The 21,883-nt window shown below is 38.9% G+C and overlaps 1 protein-coding gene across 3 annotated transcripts in view; it reads left to right on the top strand.

The window, feature by feature from the left end:
• Positions 1-479: 479 nt before the first annotated feature.
• Positions 480-21,883, top strand: part of med13a (mediator complex subunit 13a) — a 59,089-nt gene continuing 37,685 nt past the window's right edge. For all 3 annotated transcript variants that reach the window (XM_042732637.1, XM_042732636.1, XM_042732638.1), the window contains exons 1-3: positions 480-1,087; positions 8,359-8,593; positions 20,500-20,668. In XM_042732637.1, coding sequence (XP_042588571.1) covers positions 1,022-1,087; positions 8,359-8,593; positions 20,500-20,668 — 470 coding nt within the window. In that variant the 5' untranslated portion in view covers positions 480-1,021. The remainder of the gene's footprint in view (positions 1,088-8,358; positions 8,594-20,499; positions 20,669-21,883) is intronic.

Below are 21,883 nucleotides of genomic sequence, written 5' to 3'. Positions count from 1 at the left end.
GCACCCACTAGTAAAAAAATATCAAAGACTATATCTGCTGTCTGAATCATTTTTTATTGACTGTATATATATTTAATATTTTAATATCTAAACTTTAGCATTTTAATATCTAAAATGAATGCATTATTACCACTGATCTGTCTAAATATACAGTATAAATGTATAATAATATATAAATCATTGTTTATCCCAGAACCCCACTGAACCACGAACGAAGGATTAACTTTTTTTTATTTAATTTTTTTTAAACTATTATTAAAAAAAGGGGAAACATGCATGGGTTTTCCAACGAGTAAATCAAGTGCTCGACAACATTAGCCTGGGAATAATTTGGTATTGAATGGGTTAAATGACCACTAGGTGGCGCAGGGTTAAAGTGTGCCAGTCGTAATTGTGTTTGCTCATCGGCGCCCCTAGCGGCAGCGCCCGTCACTAAAGTGTTGTTACGCCCCTCATGACCGCCGAGCAGCCAATGGGCTCCGGGAGGCAGAGTTCTCCCTGTGGCCGCCATTAGAGAAAGGAATCCATGAATTCAAATGGAAACGAGCAGGAACACAGACCGAGTATACGTTTTTAAATGAAAATGAGCCATTTCATGTAGTTTCTAGTCACCTCTCGACGCTTCTAACGCGGAATGTTTTTCGTTTTTAAACCGCTTTCGGTGGGGATGGAGGTATAAGAGAGTCGTTTTTAAGCTAAAACCGATTTTAAGCCAAGGGGGAGGGGGGAGAGTTGCCTCTTTTTGCTCTCCTTTTTTCTATTTTAATAACACATTCCTCTATTTTTACATGTAATCTATTCCCTCACAGCCTCGTCGACCGTTGAGGCCGTTCTTTTTTTTACCTTCTAATTCGGGCTGAACGCGGGAGGCGCGAGCGATCGAATGGGGCTGTTGAATTCCATTCCCCCACCGATTGTTTAAAAATAATTCCGTTCACATTCGACTCGAATTCGGAGAAACGTTCTTTTTCTTTTTCAATGGAAAGCCCGCTGATGGGATGTTCGAGCGCGCAGTGAAAGGATGAGTTCTTGTTTCGTACCGAACGGGGCCAGCTTGGAGGACTGCCATTCCAATCTATTCTATCTGGTAAGAGATTTAAAAACTAAAAGGAAAAAGCAGCCATTTTTAGCCACCTAGCATGCTAACATCAGCCCCAGTGGAGAGAGAGAGAGAGCGAACAGGATCAGGGCCCAGTGTATGTGTGTGATTCAAACACACGCTGCTTGTTTATTTGCTTATTTGTAAGCTTTTCTAAAGAGATTACATGTTTGTAGTGTTTTGCACCAGATGGCTTAACGCAAACCGGCTGTGTGTTTTGATTTGATGTATTTGTAAATTGCACGTAACGAAGAGTGTTGGCAGAATGAAAGTTAGAAAATTTTTACCAGCACTTTGTGCAATTATAAATAACTCCGCTTCATTTTTAGAAACCTGTTATTTTGGGAGTTGTGTAAAACAAAGCATTTTAGGCTTCAGTTCAAACTCCATGTTCATATGTTCGGGGGTGTTTATATGTTTACACGCTTCTCTGCAGGCTTATTTTTGGGTCATTCCCTGAAAAGGTGCATTTCGTGTCTCTCTAATGTGTATTTAGCAAATGAAAAACGTTTCTTTAAGCATATTTTAAAAACACAAACATTATTAATATTATTATTTAGATCTTTTCCTGGGAATGGCCTGTGTTTTCAACTTCTTGCTTTGTTGTTAAATGTGTATTATTAATTTTAATGTAGTTTTATACCTATTTTTTATGTATATATAATGATGATAAAATAAAATCGTGGGCACAACGTCTTTTTAATAAAATACTGTCCAAAATACTGTTTCCATCTTAACTTCACCTTACTAAAATGATGTGAAGTTCCATAATTCAGATTATTTTTTGTCATGATGACATCATTCTTTAATTTTGTTTTTCATAAGCCCTGATACCTTAATTTGTACACTAAGCAGCCAATTATTGGAAACTGGATATTTGTAGAAATAAGTGTATTAAATTCCCCTTTACAATAATAAACATTTTGGAGTGTCATGACCTTGAGCCAAATTCTAGAAAAAGCTAAATTAACCTGAAAAACTTTGACTTTGCATTAAAGGCTTAACTATATTCCAATTATTATTTTTTTATTGAGGTGACATAATATAATCTATCTACTCTTAAAAAGGATGCTTAAAATCTTACAGAAATTACACTTTTTATGGAATCACCCTTTTACCTGATAGTTTTGACAGATTTGATGCATTTGCATTAATCGCGTGAGCCACACATCAGTTGTTTGGCTGAAAATAACCAGTGCTGGGTTTGGGGTTTACCTCGCGTGCAATAAGAGACATGGGGTTTGAAATAGATGGGGCATTCCTGGAGCCTGCAGGGTTGTTTACAGCACTTTTCTGCTCCCTAACACACACACACACACACACACACACACACACACACACACACACACACACACACACACACGTGCTGGCGTCCCATTGACTTCTATTGTTCTTAGATTAAGCTAATTATAATTCCTATGGACCAGCCCTGCATTTTTAGATTTGAAAACAGACGTTATTTGTTCGGTGTATGCATGTTTTCAGAAACATTTTCAGAAACGTGTCCTTCACAGCAAAACAAGTACACAGACACACTCTCGCAAACAGTGTCAAGGCCTTGTGGTGAATTATATAACTTCAGCTTATCCAGTTTAATGCCTGCTGTGTTTTATTACTGCCACAGCACAATCTCTGATATTGTCTGAAGATGGATGGCTCCACTGAGAGCTTGTTTGCACACTTTGTTTGAATGTATTGCTTGATGATTTGAATATGAATAGTTGCAGACTGCAGTTTTCCAGAAACTCGTTTGCGCTCTTAGTCTCGGAAGAGGCTTTTTTTTTTTTAGTTACAGGTGTGCCAACTTTTTTCCTCCTCATGTTTTTTTCCCCCAATATCAATTACTTTTGTTTTTTGTGGGGTGTGTGAAATATTCAGATAATAAAAGCCTCACTATATGATCATGCAGAAAAGTACATCTGCATATTTCTCTGTACATGTAAGCTCTTAAAGTATTTGTCCCCCCTTTGTTTTGCTTGGTGTAAATTTAGCACACCACTGTAAGGCTCAGCTCATGGGAAACTCTTTCTCACCTCAGCACACAAATTTGTTGCCTCATGACACACACTCATTTTTAAGTTTTAGTGCATAATATTAGCCAAGCAGGTGAAGTAAATATGATTTTGAAATTGAGCGAGGAACTTTAATAAGCCTCAGCCAACATCTTTGTAGCCAAAAAGATTTTATTAAATGTTTGTTTATTCACTCTATTTATGTCTAGCATAGCTATTAAAAATGCTAGAGGTAATGTTGTCAGATGCACATTTTCATGTAATAAGTTGAAGATAAATTGTGGCTTCCTGAGATTGACATTTCACATTTTGTTATACTAGTTGGGTTAAGGCTGGTTCACATGGCAGGATAATTAGGCCGATTTTAGCCCCGATTCACCCCTTCCGACAATCTTAGGATGCTCCGATTATCGTAAAATAATCTGATCAAATATTCCTGCCGTGTGTGGTGTGTTAAGACTGCTCCTCTCCTCTGCTCAGAAGGACGTCGGGACCGCTCCGATCTCAAATCGGGGATATCCAACATGTTGGATTTATTTGGCCCGATTTCTTCTCGTGTGTGGTGTCCCCCGAGGACAAACGATCACGCAGCCTGTGGACTGTGGCGTGTAGCCAATCAGAAAGCGAGGTGATGAGGCGATGAGGAAGTACCGGGAAACAAAATCAAAACAGCCGGCGGCATGGCGCACCAGAAAGTATAGTCCATTCTCGCGTTGTCTCCACCTCTTTGACCATCGCCTTTTCTTGTTTTTCTTATGTTTTTTTTTCAGTTAAAAACAAAGCACAAACTATGGCCACTGCATCCTCTTCATCCGCCATGATTGTTTACTCTGAAGTCACATTTGATCTCGAGGGATTTTGCGAGATTTCCCGTCTGACATGGGAATCCTCGGGAGTCAAATCGGTTCGTGTGTGATGTGTTGATTTTGCTGTGTGGCTGCACACCACACACTGTACAACCAAAACTGTTAGACCCGTGATTTTTTTATCGCCGTGTGTGGGGTCTCTCAGGTTTGGAAAATCGGCCGACAATTTTAAAATCGTCCCGTGTGAACCAGGCCTTAGTGAGGTGGATTTTAGGGATCCGCCGATCTATTGGCCTCCGACATTTATTGGCCGCTTTTTGATTATTTTAAAGCCTTCGGCATATCGGAAATAGCATGAAAAGGTCTGATACTGATGGTTTATTAATTACCTGCATAGAAACAACGAGTTGCATGTCTGTTGCATAATCCATCGTTTTTTTCTGGGCAAAATAATTAAATACTTACCAAAACAAAATAAAATCTATTCTATATGTACAAAATATAGTTTGTCAGACAGCATAGTACGGCCTATGCAAATGTGACACTGATACAGCCAACCGGTGAAACGCCCGCGATCAGCTGTAAATTTATCATGGGTAAATCGGCAATACACTGGCGATACACTGGCGTCCCAGTTTATCCAAGGATATCCCATGAACCACTAAGCATTTGGCCTACATTTAAGTGAAAATGAATGGCAGGTTATATGCAGCTTTTTGTTTGAAACCAGTGTAATGCCTGTTTCACACATACTCCGTCTGCAGTGCCCATGTTAACGGATTGGAGCGTTCACATTGCACGCGGTTGCGGTCCGTCGGTGCGTTCCAGGAGCGGTGCGTCTGCAGCAGTGCAGCGATCGTTTACGTACCGAGTCTATTTTTGCTGTGCTGCACACGCTAAAAATGAACATCGATTGACACGGAAATGCACTAATTTCACAATAAATTGATACAATTTAAGGCTACTGTGTTTCACAGTCAACACGTGGCTTTTTGGCTAGGTTTAAAACAAGACAAAAGGGCACTTTTAGATAAACAAGGCAACAATATATGCACTTTTATGGAGGCAGAAAAACAAGTTCTTTAAAACCCGTGGGATTGCTTGTAATAAAGATTTAAATGCAAAAGGCACGAGAGTCCGCTGTTTCTGTCAGTGGTGAGTTTTAATTTGAAATGTTTGTGATAGCCTAACAAGAAAAGTAGGCTAAATGTTGTGTTTTAATGTGTTGCCGCCTGCTTGAGCAACTTATTATACAAACCTAGAAGTGAAATGCATAAATAATACCTTGTTTATATTTGAGTTTAAACTAATGTCTATGAAAGATTGTTACTGTACTGTGATAGAGGATCACAATGCTGAAAAAGCTTTTTTAGTTAATTTTTTTTTAACATCAAAATAATGGACAATGTTGTGTTTGTGGTAAAAAGCCGCGGACCAGTAGCGGACTGCAAACGCGTCCTGTGTGAAAGCACAATGAGTCCATGCTGTTTCTGCATCGCATAGGTAACGCAAACGGACTGCATACGCACTGCAGACTGAGTATGTGTGAAACAGGCACAACTTCTGTGAACAGAGAATACCGAATAAAACTATATTGGCTACATAAAAAGGAATACATAGGCCTAAAGACAAAATATATTTCACTTAAATCATTAACAGATTAACAAAACGAAAGAAAAAAATTGTGCTGATTTCCGGATAATTGTAACGCACTCCGAAGTTTATGGAAAAAAACGAGATGGCTGACTGCAGTTTTCTTTATTTTGCAAAAGCTTTACAGTTTTGAACGATGTTTTGCTTCTATCTGTATAACCAACCAGCAATGGTATGACCATAAATTACCCGTAACAGCTGAGAAAACAATGCAGTGATCGCGTCGGTGCCTCACATGCACATACAACATATCTTTGCTAATTTGACATCGCAGCCTGTTCATTATCAAAATAAAATATAGTTAAAGAAACATAAAAAGTTACACTGCTCAATTTAAATAGTCTGTAGTACAGTCTGCGCCATTCAGTGTGACCAGCGTGTGCCTCACTGCTGATATAGCCTATATGTGTAGGATGATATTTTACGTCGATAATGCGAGTGAAGAAAAAAACTATAGTTTATTAATAGGTTAGCAGCATCCAGATACTTCGCGAATATGGAAACATTTGGATTCGTGCAGAATGAGAGAGGTAGGCTTCAGTTTCATTTTTAAATTAATTCGTTTTGGCTTGATGCTTATTTTTAGCACAACTTTAGAGGATTTGTTGTGGAGAGAAGGGAACTTAAACTTGAAACTTGAATTTAAATAGCCTAATTGTGTTTGTAATTTTGCTTTAATTAAGCTGTATTTTAGCCTACATTATTTCTGAATGTAATAATAAAATGCAACGTACAGCCTACTAATTTAGGCTGTTTTTTCCCTCTCAAAACGCTTAGGAGTAGCGCTTTTTTTTTATCCATGCTGAAACATTTTTTAAATATCTTGAAAAAATGTTTTTAATTCGTTGACAGTTTTTTTTCTTTTTTTAGCTAATACATTTGGTCTTTGGTAAATCTAGAAAAGATGATGCTGTATTGGCTACGACTAAGGGAGATTAGGACTCTCTTCATGATTTTTTTTTTTTCCTTTTGTATAAATTAACGCTGAACTTTATAATTATTTTTGGCAAAGAAAAAGTAAAAAAAAAAAAAAAAAAACAACGTTATTAGCGGTATGTTTTCTACTCAAACTGGTTTCACAGAGAAACGCATGAACAGAAACGTTCAAATACCGATTTGAGTGAACCCAAATTTTTTTCTTGTTTTTATGCCCTGCTTTATGCAATATCGGAATCGGCCAATAGTTGTTTAAAATCGGTATCGGTGCATCCCAAGTCGTTATGCTTCTGAAAATATTTTGAAGATGAAATCTTTCAGTTAAATGGATTTAAAACAGTCACAGTTTTTATTTTGAGTGCATGTGAAGCTATTTTCCTGTCATTGGACGGTCTCCAGGGGCTATTGGTCTTTGAGCGCTGATTGACTTTTTTGAGTGGCTGAAGCTATGTGAGACAGACACTATTGATAAGCATCTCTCGGGAGTGAGAGCAACAGAGAAAGCGTCCGATAGTTTCGGGCCGTGAGATGGAGTGCGTCTCAAGGAGGTTGTTGGTGTCACTTCACCTGTAGCTCAGCTGTTTGCATTGATTCTCATGAGAAGCATCTGCTGTCATTCCTGGCAGCGCTCGGAAGACTTCTTGTAAACCTTTTGTGTAAAAGGGGGAGAGAGGAAGGAGAGATGTTGTGACAAAGGAGGAAGTTATGTGGAAGGCCATGACCCAACAAACCACTCAAGTTTAAGTGGAAAGTCAAAGGAGCCAGATTCTTTAAGCCAAACGTGACTCCTGCCCTTAAAACACACACTTTTTTCCGTTGATGTTTTTGCATATTGTGGTCGTTTCCAATTTTAGACCATATTGAATTCCATCAAAAAAATCACTTTTTGGAAAAACAAGAATGTTGTGCTGGAAAAGTGGAGTGCTTCATGAGGCTGTTTACTTTCCTCTTCCATTTCTGCAAATTTCTTCTTTATGCCTTTAAGGCTATTCTGACCTTTTCCCCCCTCATCAGCTGTCAACGGTCTAAACTTCGACCGCTAGATTTGTCCCATTTTTAGTTTCACTAACAAGTGTGTAACAGCTTTTGCTGCTGTATATTTTTTTTTCTGTGCATCCTCTGCAGATGTTCTCTTTGCATATTTTGCAGGTGTTTGATCTGCACTCCTAAGTCAGATGGAAATATTTTCCAACAGCTGCAACAAGTTTCACTTTGCAACAAATGAACATTGTGAACATGACTGTAGTGTAAATAACTGTCTTTTTCCATCTCTGGATTTAACTGGCAGTGCAAATGAGAAAGACACCGTTTTTAAGCTTGCCATTAGTCAGAGTTTATAGATTATAACAATTAATAGTTGTTTTTGTCCTGATGTCTTTATAAATGCAGCCGTCCAGTTTATGAAAGCTGAGGTCCGCATGACCTGGTCAATTAAGGATGTGCATAACATCACATAGTTTTATTTGTTAATTTGCCCTCATAAAGTATTTATTTTTATTCCCTTCAATATTTTTTATATTCCCATTTTCATGTATTTCAAGTCTTTCTTTTCTATGCTTCACTCATTGTTTTTCTGATCTCTCTTATCTGTTTCGGTCTGAGTATAGCTGATCTTACAGTGGATCGTTAAGGCAGGATTAACTCCTGGGCTGGGGTCCATTAAGTATTTCATAGCTCGAGTGCTGCTGTTCCAGGGTCTGTTCCATCACATCAGTGCCGTTTATCTTCAGTCTTAAAACCAGATAATAGATCAGCACTAAGACTTTTAGGTGCTGCCGAATGCATGCCTTTTCGCAGTTGGTGAGCGAACAGTCTTACTGACAGAAGCTAATGAAATCTCTCTTTCTCACAGGCTGATTTGACAGGGATAAAATGGAAGAGGTATGTGTGGCAAGGTCCGACCTCGGCGCCCATCCTGTTCCCAGTCACCGAGGAGGACCCCATCCTCTGCAGCTTCAGCCGTTGTCTGAAGGCGGATGTGCTGAGCGTGTGGAGGCGGAGCCAGAGGCAGGGACGCCGGGAGCTCTGGCTCTTCTGGTGGGGCGACGATCCCAACTTCTCTGAGCTCATCCACCACGAACTGACAGGTAAGCTTTTGAGCGCAACTCTGAGTTTGTTCCAAAACCTAGTGATAGCATCTTTGAGCATTGTCAATGTGTAAAGTACTGGTGCTTTTATGTCAAGTCGATATACATGTAAAAAAGATGGTTCATGCTGTCTAGGTAGCCAGCTCACTATGTTTCACTGGCTCTAATGAAAAGTCCTTTGTTTTGCGTTTTTCAGTTTCTTTTTTCCTTTTCGCCCACTTTATCTCTCTTTCTCTATCGACTGTGGTCTTTCTGAATTTCTTCCTCCTTCCTCTCTCACACCCACACACTCTTTGCATGTGCATTTTAGTTACTTGTCATCAAAATGTGCCGTAGGCCCAAGCAAAGATCTTCGGTTATTGTTTCTACAGTTCCAGTTTAGCAGTCAGCGTCTGTCACTTGCGGATAAACATAAAAAGTGTGCCATTAAGTTTATACAAGCTATAATATTTTAAATGTTTACAAGAACTGTTAGAGTGATGAAAATGGATCAAGAGCCTTCTGTTGTGCTTGAACCGACTGGTCTGAAGATGTTTGATTAATCTCTGTAGAAGTTATCACCTGTAGATCTGTGTGGCAAAAATGATGTGAAATGCCTTTATAATTGTGTTTTCTTTTAAGATCAGTTCTCACTCTGCTAACCCAGACCTGAGGGTTATTGTTGTTTTGGTTTAGTGTTGTGTTGTATGAAACAGAGCAGCGGAGTCTGTGTGACGGCGTCACTTCTCATCCGAAGTGTGCGAGTGCAAATCCCTTGGTTTGCTGAAAGACAAAAGAAAGGAATAGGAAATATCGAGGAAGTTTGGCTTCATTTTTATTTCTGAAGCTCTTTGAAGGATGGAATAATGAAGAGCATCGAAGCATGAACGAGCAGAAAGCATCATGGATGTCTGCGGAAAAGCTTTCATTTTCCACCTTTCTTTCTTTCCCTGTTTTTTTTTTCTTTCCCCTTTCCTTTATGGACCTGTCCCATCTTTATTCATGCCTTCTTTTACAGTGAAAAACAGAAGGAAAGAAAAATGGGATGATATAGAGGAATAGGAAGAGGCTATTTATTTTTTTCCTTTGTCCATTGACCCCCCTCATTACCGTTCATTGTGCCAGAGGATGGACAGAAATGGAGCCTTACGGGGAAAAGAATGACCAATTCACCCATTCCATAATATCCCTCTCCACGAGAGATATTGCTGTATTTTTCATTCGTTTGTGGAGATGCTATTGCTATAATGGCTGCATCCCAGTTGTGCCTCATGGCTCTCAGAGGAGAAGTCAGACATGTGCTTCTCTCTTCCTCTCGACACCTCTTGTTTATTTCTTCACTCGTTGGTCTCCAGAACTGTGGGAACCCTGTAATATCAAGGAATTTTCGAAATGGTGACTTCGAGGCCTGGATAAGTAGTTTTTAGTGTGAACAAATATTTCAAGTTAAACCCTGCTCTAAAATATTTATTTGGTAAGAGATTGCTGATCTTGAACAGCCAGAAAAGTCAAGGAAGACTTTTAATTGGTCATAAGGTGTTGGAAAAACTGTCAGAAGAGCATTGATTTTATTGCAGTTTTATTTTTTCCGAGTGCTAATCCAGATTTTCAAATGTTGCGTTAAGCGGAGTACTTTTAATTTGTTCCTCTTGTAGGCATCTGTGGTTCTCTGTTCATCTAATTCAGGATCAGATACAGTGTCAAACAGCCTGTGTTTCAGGACTAAATGTTATGCCTGCGGTCGTCTTGAGATCAGCAGGGTCATAGCCACTTGACCTTCTCTCCTTGCTACACACTTGTGAACCTGCTGCTCATTCAGCATCTCTCTTGACACACACTTCTTGATGTCTTTCTCACAAGCACACGTGCAGTCGTGTTTCTGCTGGCCCTCGTACAAACACAGCGGAGGCCCACAGGATGCAATAAAGGTTAAGCTCTTAAGACATACACACGCGTAAATATATTCTTCTGTGCTGGATTACGTAGCACCTGATATAGATCCCTACTGGCACCCTGGCAGTGAAGGTGTGAATCAGTGAACAGCAGGTCCTGTGAGACTTTAAAGGGGATGGAGAGAGAATGAAAGCTGGCACTACCACTTCTCTCATACGCTTCACTCTAGGAACACGTCTCAGAAGGTTTCAAGGACCACATGAACAGGGCGGAATTCATGTGTCTTGCCGTAATGAAGCCTTGTTCCAGTGTTGTCAGTTTACTCTTTGCTTCACAATGTATTTTTTACTGAGTGAGAACACGATGTGTAGTGTGAGAGCATCATGCTTGTTGGACATAGCAACAGTAACTAGGGTTGGGTATCGTTTGAATTGTATCGATTCCAATTCTTCTTAATGATTCCTAGTTTTGATTCCAATATAAAAAAATTAAGTCAAGCATTTATTCTGTCTTTTTACCAAGCATTCTGTTGCAGCTGAATAAGATGAGCAAAAATCAGCAGCCTACAGAACACTTCAAGAGGAACTTTGCCTATGCTTTTAACAAAAACTACTAGATTAATATAAATTTCAAATATTGCAGCGTTGAAGACAAGTAAACAGTCAGTAATAAAATAGGAACAAACAAATCAATTAGCAATAGCAAAAATAAATACAACTGAACCAAATTTCAGGTACAGAAACTTTAATGAAAAATTTATAAACACTGCATAGTTTTCTGTTCATAAATAAAATATAGATAAATTAAAGTTATTAAATGCATTCAGTCAAGATCAGTGAATGATTTTCTTTCGTTCTATGATTAACATTAATGACAGGCAGCGTGTTTATAGCCTGCTGTCTCTTGAACGCACGCAGATCTAAAAATACTGTACATGTGTGTTTTCTTTCTCATCTGTTTACGATCACATAAGACAAAACTGGCTGTGTCTATGGTTATATACTGACATAGTTTTCTGCATACTGGTCTATAAATATGAAAGAAATGAGTTCTGACCCGGAACAACTTTTTCTACAGTGGAAATGCATGGAACTGTTTGAGAACAGACACAAAACTGGGAACCCCCACGCGAAGTGACCTCTGTTCTCTATGCTTACGCTTCAAATGTGTGCGCTGCATGCAAACAAGGTGCAAGTTCTTTCTGTTCCTGCAATTAAGTAGTTTTGAATCACATTATAATGTGAATGCAGGAATCGCTAAGCAGAATCGAAATGCACGCGTCTTATTGAATACCCAGTTCTTGGAAATTTGGAACCGGTTTTCGATACCCAACCCTAACAGTAACTAAGTAGGGCAGAATGCATTGGCGTTTACATTACAAATATAGTGTGGTCAGAATTATTATTATTATTTATTTTTTATTTATTTTTTTTTTACTTTGAGTGTGGTTTCAATTATGTGATCCACAAATGTTTTGAACCGCATTTATTCCTGTATTCAGCTTGGCCCACTTGTGATTGGATGTTAATACAATAGTGTAACTCTGAGGCTTTGTCTGTGGCTGTTTCAGCTCAGATGTTGGTGTCTCTGGATGTTTATTCGTCCATGTTTGTTCCTTCTCCCCTCATACAGCTTGTTAAAGTCTTAAAATTTAGCGGTAAGTGCCATTCCTGTCTGTTATCTAATCACTCCCGTCCCAAGGGAAGAGCAAGTGAAGGAAGAGCTTGAAGGATCTTCTGAAGCCATGTATTTAATCACTAAGCGAGTGGAAGAAAACATGGAGTGCTGTTTTGGAGATGTAATGAGACAGGAGGCCATTTGGCTGATGTTTGAGAGGCAACTTTACCCGACTCTGAATGGAATGCAGGAGAGAGCCAATCCTAGTGCTCCTCTTGCTATGTGATGGAATGATCTGGAATAACCGAACTGCCATTGGAGTAAATGAGCATCTCCTCGGTAGACCACGGCCCTCTATTTTTATGTAAATGTCCGATCGCCTCCCCTCCCCCTTGCTGCTCTCTGTTCCCGTCGGTGGCGCTTGCTGATGTCGGTTCTATCCAGGGGCATCCACAGAACGAGACATGAATAAGGTCTTTTTTCCCTCCTCCTTTCTGTCTCTTTCTCTCTCCCTCCCCTCTACTTTTCCTCTCTCTCCCTTTTGCCTCCCTCCTTCTCTTTTTTTCCCTTTCCTCTCTCTCTGATCTTTTTTGCATAGAAATTAAGGAGCTGTAGTCTGTCTGTAAGGGTAATTGCTGTAGGGCTCATTTCTTCCTCATTTTTCCTCCTCTGACACTCGTCTGCTACACTTTCTCGCTCCCTCCCCCGTCTGCCAGTCTCCCTGTGGTGCGAGTTGTGCTGGCAGCTTCTCTCTCCCTCTCTTTTTCTTCCCGTTCTCTCCCCTCTTCTCTCTCTCCCTCTGGGTTTTTTCTCGAGGGCTACCTGTTTACCGCATAGCTCAAAGACAGCTGCTGGTGATACCCATTATGCTGAAGGCTGACGGGCTTTCAGGCTATAAAATTAAAGCTCATAGTCATAACGACGTTTATTTTGTTTAAATGACATTTAAATTTATGTTTTGAGAAAAAAGGAGAGCACAGACTTTCCTAAGAGTATAATCTTCTATATATTGGCTTACAATATAATACAGTATACAAGATAAAGTGTGTGATTTGAGGCTCTAGTGACTCTAATACATTTTTTTTTAAATGGGTTTCCTGCCAAAATATTTTTTACTTTTACAACCAAATTTTATTTACTACTACTACTACTGATTATTACTATTATCATAATTTTTTTCATTCACAAACTAATTGTATTTACTTCCATTATTATTATTTTTCCTTTTACACTCTGATTTAATTTATTTATTTATTCCCTGTTCGACAACCTACTAACCAATCATTCATGAATAACAATCAAAAATATTGGCGAAACCTATTTTGGGTCAGTCTCAAGTTTTTGCTGTGTAGGGCCACCATAAAACTAACTGCTCCATGTAGTATAGAAATTACACACTGCACCTTTAATATGTGTGCGAGTGTTAGTTGGAGCAGTAAGCCAAGTGCACCGAGAGCCCATCAGTCGCAGTAATTACAGATTGGCCTCTGAGAGTCTCCCACCAACATAATGACACAAGTGGTGATGAACACACTTTATTTAGTATTTGTCCAGTTGTCACGTAGGCCATGACTCTTAGGCACACTGGTGGTGTGCTTGCGGCTTGACTGGAACTGTTTGTCAGACACATGAGCAGTGCATTTTAGAGCAGGAATCTTCTATTGGCAAGCTGTGTGTAGCGTGAACCCTCGGGCCACAGAGCTGAGCCGCTCAGAGAAAAGGTTCTTTGAAAACATGTTGGATCCCATCGACACAGAGAGAACTGAGTGCGCTGGAGGAGATGATGTCTGCTGTTGCCTTTCCCTGACATCACTGCGTGTCTGAGGACTGTGGGGGTGTTCAAAAGTGAGATCATCCCAGGAAGGCCATTTGTAAACCCTCGGCTTGCTTCGACCTTTGACCCTTGGCTGGAGAGCGCTGCCTCCAACAGGAAATGATGTCAATGCAAAAGGAAATAATACAAGTTCCTTTGCTTCAGAAGGTGTGTTGTTGTAGTTCTCAGTTTCCCCCGGGCTTCCGCCGTTTCCTCAGTTTTAAACAGACTTTGGATACCATAACAGTCAAGCAACTTGATCAGACAATCAGACATTGTGCCAGATGCCTACCAGAAAACAGCATGGGTCTTGTACAAACACATTCTGTTTAGTGATAAAAAGACATTTCTAGGTCACCTGAAATTGGTGTTATTTCATTTGTTTTATTGAAGGAGAAAGATTTGGGTTGATTTACACTGCTGGTGGTTTGCTGCTCGGCATTACACGCAAAGCTCCTCTTTGTTCTTCTCTCCGCGTGTGTGAGGTCTGATTTGTATTTTTCCCCCTGTTAATCTTGTTGTGCCATTTGACAGGTTAAGGGCTTTGTGTTGCAAGACTGTGTGTGATTTCTGTAATGCAGGGCTTTGGTTGTTTCTGTTGAAATGCAATTGCTGCTGTCAATAACAATCTATTTTATGCCCTAATGATTGGAAACATCAGTTTACATTGTGCTTGAACGTTGCTTGTGTTTGGCTTAATGGTCAAGACCTGCAGACATGTGAAATAGATCAATGCTTATCTGTCCCTTTTAGCGGGAAGGAACCTGGTTTAAACCTGTTCATGGTGGTTTTTGGACAGTCGATGAGAAACTTATTCAGTAGGGATGCACCAGTACAGAATTTTTGGTAATAGATCATTTTTAAACCTTTTTTTCCAGGATACTTTAAAAATAGAAAGTTGAAAAGAGTATTTATTATATAAATATATATTTTTTTGTAACAAAAAAAAAAGTCGGTGCTGTCACTTTAGATAAAATGAATTCATTTTAGTGGAATAAAAGTATTAATTTATTTTAAAAATCTGTCCGAAACTTTGGTGACAAATTAGAAGAGTTAAGTTTCGTAATTAATGAAATATTGTCATAATATATCAACTGGCAGAAGTGTCAAATAATATTGGCTGTAATCAGTATTGATGATTATTGTTCCCATTAATCCATCTCTGAAATGCACTTCCAATTTTCATCAAGTGCTCTGTGTCTGTGCTGCTGTAACTATGGTGTAGTCGGAGTTGTTCACCCTGTCCCGATGATGCATTAGCTTTTGTACTTAATTCCCAAAACCAAAGAAGAGGGGAGCCCTGCCTTCTCTTCCCCCCATCTTTATGCTTTTCTCTTCTCAGCATTTCTCTGTTTCTTGCTGTACTCTCCTGTCATCTTTGGAAATAGTCATTAATTAGTAATTGAAGCTCTCTGGTCCTTGTAAGGCTCTGCTCTCATATTCAGAGAAAAAGAACAAATGAGAGCAAGAGAGAAAGGAAAGCCAAGGGCACAAGGAGAAGAGAAAGGGATGGAGGTGCATATAGAGAAAGAGAGGGAAGACCGATTACAGCAGAGGATGAAGATGAGCTAGAGAGAAATAAAGAAAGATGGAGATGGGGGGAAGAGACAACAGAGAAAATAAGCAGGAAGAAAGAGAAGAGGCTCCTGTAGCGCACGGCCCTGGCTCTTCCCTGGTCTGGCTCAATCCCTGGGGCCCAATGGTTGAGCAGACATTAATCTCTCTGTTTAATGACCCTACAGCTGATCTAATGACTCCTGCATAGGAACCTGTGGCTGTGGGGAGCAGCTCTACACTAAGGGGCAGGGCTCACTGTCCTGCTATTATGAGCCCATGTGTCTTAGGGATGATAGTATGGTGCTCACTGCTAGTGTACTGAATAATAAAGGGGACTGCTGAAAAGACCAGCATGTTCTGGCCTCCTGGTTGTGGTCAGTATCTGTATTTCTATTATAAAGCTCTGTATTTCTCACTCTCTCTACACATTTGCAAATAATTATGTTTATGTTGTATATGTGTAAGTGTATGAATATATAATCTTAAAGGGTTAGTTCACCCAAAAATAAATTTCTGTCATTCTTTACTCACCCTCATGTCATTCCAAACACATAAGACCTTCGTCCATCTTCAGAACACAAATTAAGATATTTTTGATGAAATCCGAGAGCGTTCTGACCCTCTGAGGTAGTAAGAACATTGTTAAAATAATCCATGTGGTGTCACTGGTTCAACCGTAATTTTATGAAGCTATGAGAACTCTTATGCACAAAGAAGAAAAAAATAAGGGTGAGTAATTAATGACAGAATTTTCATTTTTGGCAGAACTATCCCTTTAATATAATGTTTATTATACACATTTTAATATATAAACTATATACAAACTTTGTAGTTATTCATTATTGTAGTAGTAGTAATATTATTTTGTACAGAAATATTTTGTATGGTACAACGACATTTTAAATATTACAATTTTAAATAATATTTTATGAAATCAATTTATTTTAAATTTATTTACAATTTTAGGAGTGATGGTCTTGGGTAATTTTCCATTTCCATTTGTTTTTGGAGCCTAGTTTGCTTACTTGTACATTGTTTATCTAAAAAAATACAAATCTATTTTTAATTGGAATTTTTTAAAAAAATGGTTAAAGATACCTTCATTCTTATATTTACCTACATTTTCCAATGATTACCCAGTGGTGCATTTCCCAAAAACAAATATAGTAATGATTTTTGCTGTTACCAATAGAGTTCAATAGAACTTGCGACCATAGTTAGTGAACCATACTTGTAGGGAACACAGCCCTGGCTAGACTGTGGGAATGATGTGGTTTGTGTGTTAGTCCTAGACTGTTACGGGTGTTGTCCTGAAGTCGATTCAGTTGTTTCCTCTGATAACTTGAACTTTGAGTTCTTAAAAAAAAAAAAAAAAAGGTTCAGTATCTTACCCTTACAAAACAAACACAGCCAGTGTCAGTTCAACAATACTTCTGTCACAGCTCGTGTGTTTAAAATGTTTAGATTTAATGTGAACTCTTAATGTAAATTATGCTCGAATATGCGTTTATCAAAATATAAATATACCTTAAAAGGCAGCACTGTTTATGCATTTATTTATTATGAATTACTCCTTAATATTGTTTTGCTCCCCAAGCTTAATGTGTTTATATTTCAAGGGTGTTTAAGTGCCGTTTGCACCCTGCAGTCTTTTGAGCGCTTGTTTCTTTGTAAGCCAGCTATCTTCCTCTCTTTGTGTCTAGCGCTCTGTGGGCAGTGGTTAGACCATAAGAGACAAGGTCATAGGGAACGCTTGATAGAAACCAGGTGCCTCCTCCCCACAGTAGAAATGGTGAACACGATGCTTTGGATTAAATGGGTGAGTTGCCATTGACACTCAAAACAGCACTTCTTACGGTAGCTATTTATATAAAAATGGGAGATGCATGATTTGCCGTTATCGAAAGTGACAGTGATGCCTTTATCGGTTTTCCATTATCTTGGGAAAACGGTTATTAACTAAAGCTGAGATTTCATACTAAAACATATAGTTTTAAATCAAGGTTGTCATCCAAAAGCGTTAGTGTGTAATTTCTACGCCATTCCTGCATCATTAAACATAATGGCATAAAATCTGATTTTTAGATGGATTTCCCAAATATCTTCTTTTGCATATTTAACTTGGTTTTATGAAATTATCATCTTCAAATGGTAGGCATGAAAATATTTTTTTTTTTTTTTTATGTTACATGAATGGGAGACTTTCATGGACTCTGCGGTTAACATTTCTTACCATGAATGATCCTGTCAAGAGTGTGTTTCGGTGTGTACAGGTGAAAAGTAGCTGACCCTGTACTTCGAGTATTAAAAGATGCATGAGACAGCCCAAACCACCTCATTTTCTCTCTCACTCTCTGCCTCTCTTTCTGCTTTGACAAAAGACAAGGTGTTTCATTGTTGCCAAGCTGTTAGTCAAATCAATGACATCCTTTAAAAGTGAATTGTGGTACTTGCTGCCTTTTCAGAAGACATCAACGAATTATAGATTTGCCTTCTGGCCTGATTCCAGGTCTTCAGCTGCGTTCAGTCTGCGCTTATTTCACCATATGCAGACACACTCTGACTGAATGACCTTATGATTTGGACCACAATGTATCTTCTATATAGGAATGATCTGAATGTACTGTGCTTTTACTGATGGTTGATCAGAGTAGCCATGAGTTACATTAGTTTTTATTTAAACATTTATGCCAAAAAGCAATCATAAGGAAAACATTTAGAAAGTTGTTAGCTGCAATTAGTACAGACACTACAGATCTGCATTTTAAATATATATGCATGGGCAGAAAAATGTGTGATTTGTTAGGAAGATGTGTATGTAAATTCAGCTTTTTACATGCAAATAATCAAGTGTGTGTTTGTTGTCACATAAAACTAAATGTGTCTGATTTAGGACACTGTGGCAGCAAATATGTTGTCAGACGTCTGCGGTGTTGGGGAATCCTATCTGAGCTGTTTGTTACTGTTTTATCAAGTGGATTTGCTGTGTTTCCATCTGCAGACCAGTGGGCGGGCAAGTGTGGGAGGGTGGGTGGGTGGTGTAATGCGTGCAGCCCCTGGGTGCTCATGGGAGCTGTGCTGCACAGAGACATGTTTGGAAGGAGCTTAAGAGCTGCCAGATTTAAGCAGTGACTCCTAATGAGATTACTGAAGCATGGAGGCCACAGCCGAACGTGATCCAGAAACAAACCAGTGCTCGGATTTACGGCCTCCTTGGACACTGTACCTGCAAGACTACTCGGTGCAAGTCAAGATGGCATTTGCTAGAATCAGTGCATCTGATTAATTAAAACTTGTCAAATCAAAAATACAAGTAGAATTCTTGTTGCTTTAAAATTAACAAGAGTTTCAAATATGGTTTTCTTTTTTTAAACTGCAGGAAAAGAGGCCCCATTTAAATTCAATTAATAACCCAAGCTTTTAATTGATTTAAATCCAGCAAGACCTCTGGATTTTTTCAAATTTGAGTGATTAGGTGTTGCATTGTTAGTCACATTTAGGTTATTTAGACTTAAAGGGATAGTTCGCAAAAAAAAAAAAAAAAGGAAGGTCTTTCATTAATTACTCATTCTCTTGTCCTTCCAAACCGGTAAGACTTACGTTCATCTTTGGAACATAAATTAAGGTATTTGTGATGAAATCCGAGAGTCTTTGTTTTCTTTGTGCACAAAAAGTATTCTCGTAGCTTCATCAGATTATGGTAACATGGACTATTTTTACAATTTTCTTACTACCTTTCTGGGCCTTGAACGTGGTAGTTGCATAGGGTCAGAAAGCTCTCATATTTCATCAAAAATATCTTAATTTGTGTTCCAAAGAAAAAACCAATTTTTGGAAAAAAGTCATTTCTTAGTTCAGTTTAACTATAACTATCCCTTTAAGAAAACACCATGTAAACACCAAATAAACAGCCCCGTCCGTTCATATACATCTCGATATATTTGCATTTGCATTTAAATAATAAAAAAACTCACTTACTGCTTTTTATTAATTGTTACTCAGGTAGTGCAAAACAAGTACAGAAAGTGCATTCTGTCAACTTTTTTAGTGCATGCAATTCACAATTTACTCAATCATCTATTAACAAACATACGTGTTTATTTTAGCACTTCCATCAGTAAACACGCAGCCTGCAAAACGCTGAAATATCAAAGAAATAATACAGTTAAACAAGAAAGTATCCTAAATAAGAAAATTAAATACACCCTGTCTACCGGACGCGAGCTGTGCGACACGACAAAATACTATAGAACTCATTATCCACATGACATGAAAAATCCCCGACAGTAAACTGCCTTATTCTGTTTATTGGGTACTGACACAAAGTTCAAATGTCCTGTGTAGACAGACTCAACCTGTGTAGACATGGTTCACTGTTCCGCCGCCAAGCAAGCGGGCGCATTAACGCCTTGTCTGCTCGCTCTTTCTTTGAAATGGGAATCGTTGCCACATTTCTTGTTAACATCTTCCATTTATCGCTGTCTCGTTTGGAGAAAGTCTCGTTTGGAGAAAGCCTCGCCAAACCTGACCAGCCAGGCCTTTGCGATCATAGGAACTTGAAGACACTTGTACAAACGCGGATGGTTGACATGAATGGAGATGGCTGCAGATCGGTGATGTAGTATTTGGTTTCCCAACAAGGTCCATCACCCAACATAAAATTAATTTGCTGAATGCAGAATAAACTGTATTTTCATGCGCTCAAACCTGCCAATCTAAAGGAAACACTGTGTATGGTGTTTGAGGTCATTTGTGAATTAGGCTACCATAGACTTATAGTCTAAATAAAATTCGTATTATGCTTGTTATAGAGTGCGTGACGTCACGTGCACTATTGCCGGTAGCAGTAAACTTGCGGTGACGCGGTTGTCATGGTGACCGTCACATCCCTATTTGTCTGTATTCTGGTGGGGTACAATTAATAGATTTGTTGTAACTCTTTTTGTGTGTGTTCTGCAAATTACATTCCTGTATGAATGGCAGATCAGCTGTTTATAGACAGCAGCAGGTTGGTGACTGGGTCTCTGTGTGTTTGTTCTCTCCACAGGCGAGGATGACGGTGTGTGGGAAAGCGGTCTGTCCTACGAATGTCGAACTCTTCTCTTCAAGGCCATTCACAACCTGCTGGAGCGCTGTCTGATGAACCGTAGTTTTGTGCGCATCGGAAAATGGTTTGTCAAACCCTATGAAAAGGACGAGAAGCCCATTAACAAGAGGTAAGACTACTATTTCATTCAGATGTTCTTTCATTTACTCGCATTATCTTAAATGGATTTTATGTTATCTGTAAGCATAAGGATTCATTTGATCACGGCTTTAATGGAGCTTGCATTTTTTGCATCCTCCACTAAGGTACTTGCATTAGAGAAAAGCTTGTTTATGTAGCTCAGGTTTCTATACAGAGTAAGATCTAGACCAGATGGCCTCAAATCAACCACACTTTCTTCACAGTCTGACACCAAAACGTGAATATCATTGCTGTCCAAGCATATTTACATACTATCTCAGTGGAGATTTGAATACAGACCTGGTTGCTTATCCAGAGATTGGCTACTTGTGCTACAGTGCAATAATAATTTTTTTAAAATGCTGTTCTCAGGCTGCAATACGTTCTTGTGTGTTTGTGTACATTAGCTTCTTGCAGGGCGTGCAAGCGCTCTGTCTCAAGCTCTGGATTTCTCCCTGTCAGCATCTGTGCTCTTTGATAAGAAACTGAGACGACGTGTGTAGAGGTGGAAAAAAAGAGCAGCTTGGCTTTTCTCTGCCCTCTGCCACAGTTCTCTCCTCACAGCATCATTTATTTGCGCTCTTCTCTTCTCTTGCTCAAGGTCATTTATACACTCTATTAACACAGCCAGACAGCTTTCAAGTAGGTTCAGAATTTTTTTTTATTCTGTCATGCTACAAATCACAGTAAAGGTTGAACGTCTTCAAATGCAAAGCAAGATATGTATTTGAGGCCTTGTTTAATACTGAAATTAATATTTTAATCCTATAGTCTTTGAATTTGAAGGATCAGAGGCTGTTTGTTAAACATGGTTAAAACACACATTCCTTTGAGGTCTTTTAACAAGGCTCTAACTGCGAGTCTGTGTGTTTTATAGCTCTGTCTGTCTGCAAATCACTGCGAAGTGACACAAAAACGGAACAACAGCGTTTCCTCCTTCAGCTCACCCTCTTTCACTCACACACAGGCACTTTCCTTCCCTCCCTCTTTCTGTTAGTAGTGTGTATAGAAGATTTAGCGGTCATAGAGAATCAGTTTTTCTAATTTTCTAATACTTTTTTTTTTTTTTTTTTGCCTCTAGCATTTTAATCCAAATGACGCCCATGAGTCAGTGTGTGCTAACCACAGCATACCAGACTCATTAATTAGTAATTGCATACTTGCATATTTACTACATACTTTCAACTCTTTGTCCCTTTCTTCT

This window comes from Cyprinus carpio, chromosome B10, assembly GCF_018340385.1.
Source record: "Cyprinus carpio isolate SPL01 chromosome B10, ASM1834038v1, whole genome shotgun sequence".
Classification (NCBI taxonomy): domain Eukaryota; kingdom Metazoa; phylum Chordata; class Actinopteri; order Cypriniformes; family Cyprinidae; genus Cyprinus; species Cyprinus carpio.
This window is presented reverse-complemented; position numbering and strand designations above follow the sequence as displayed.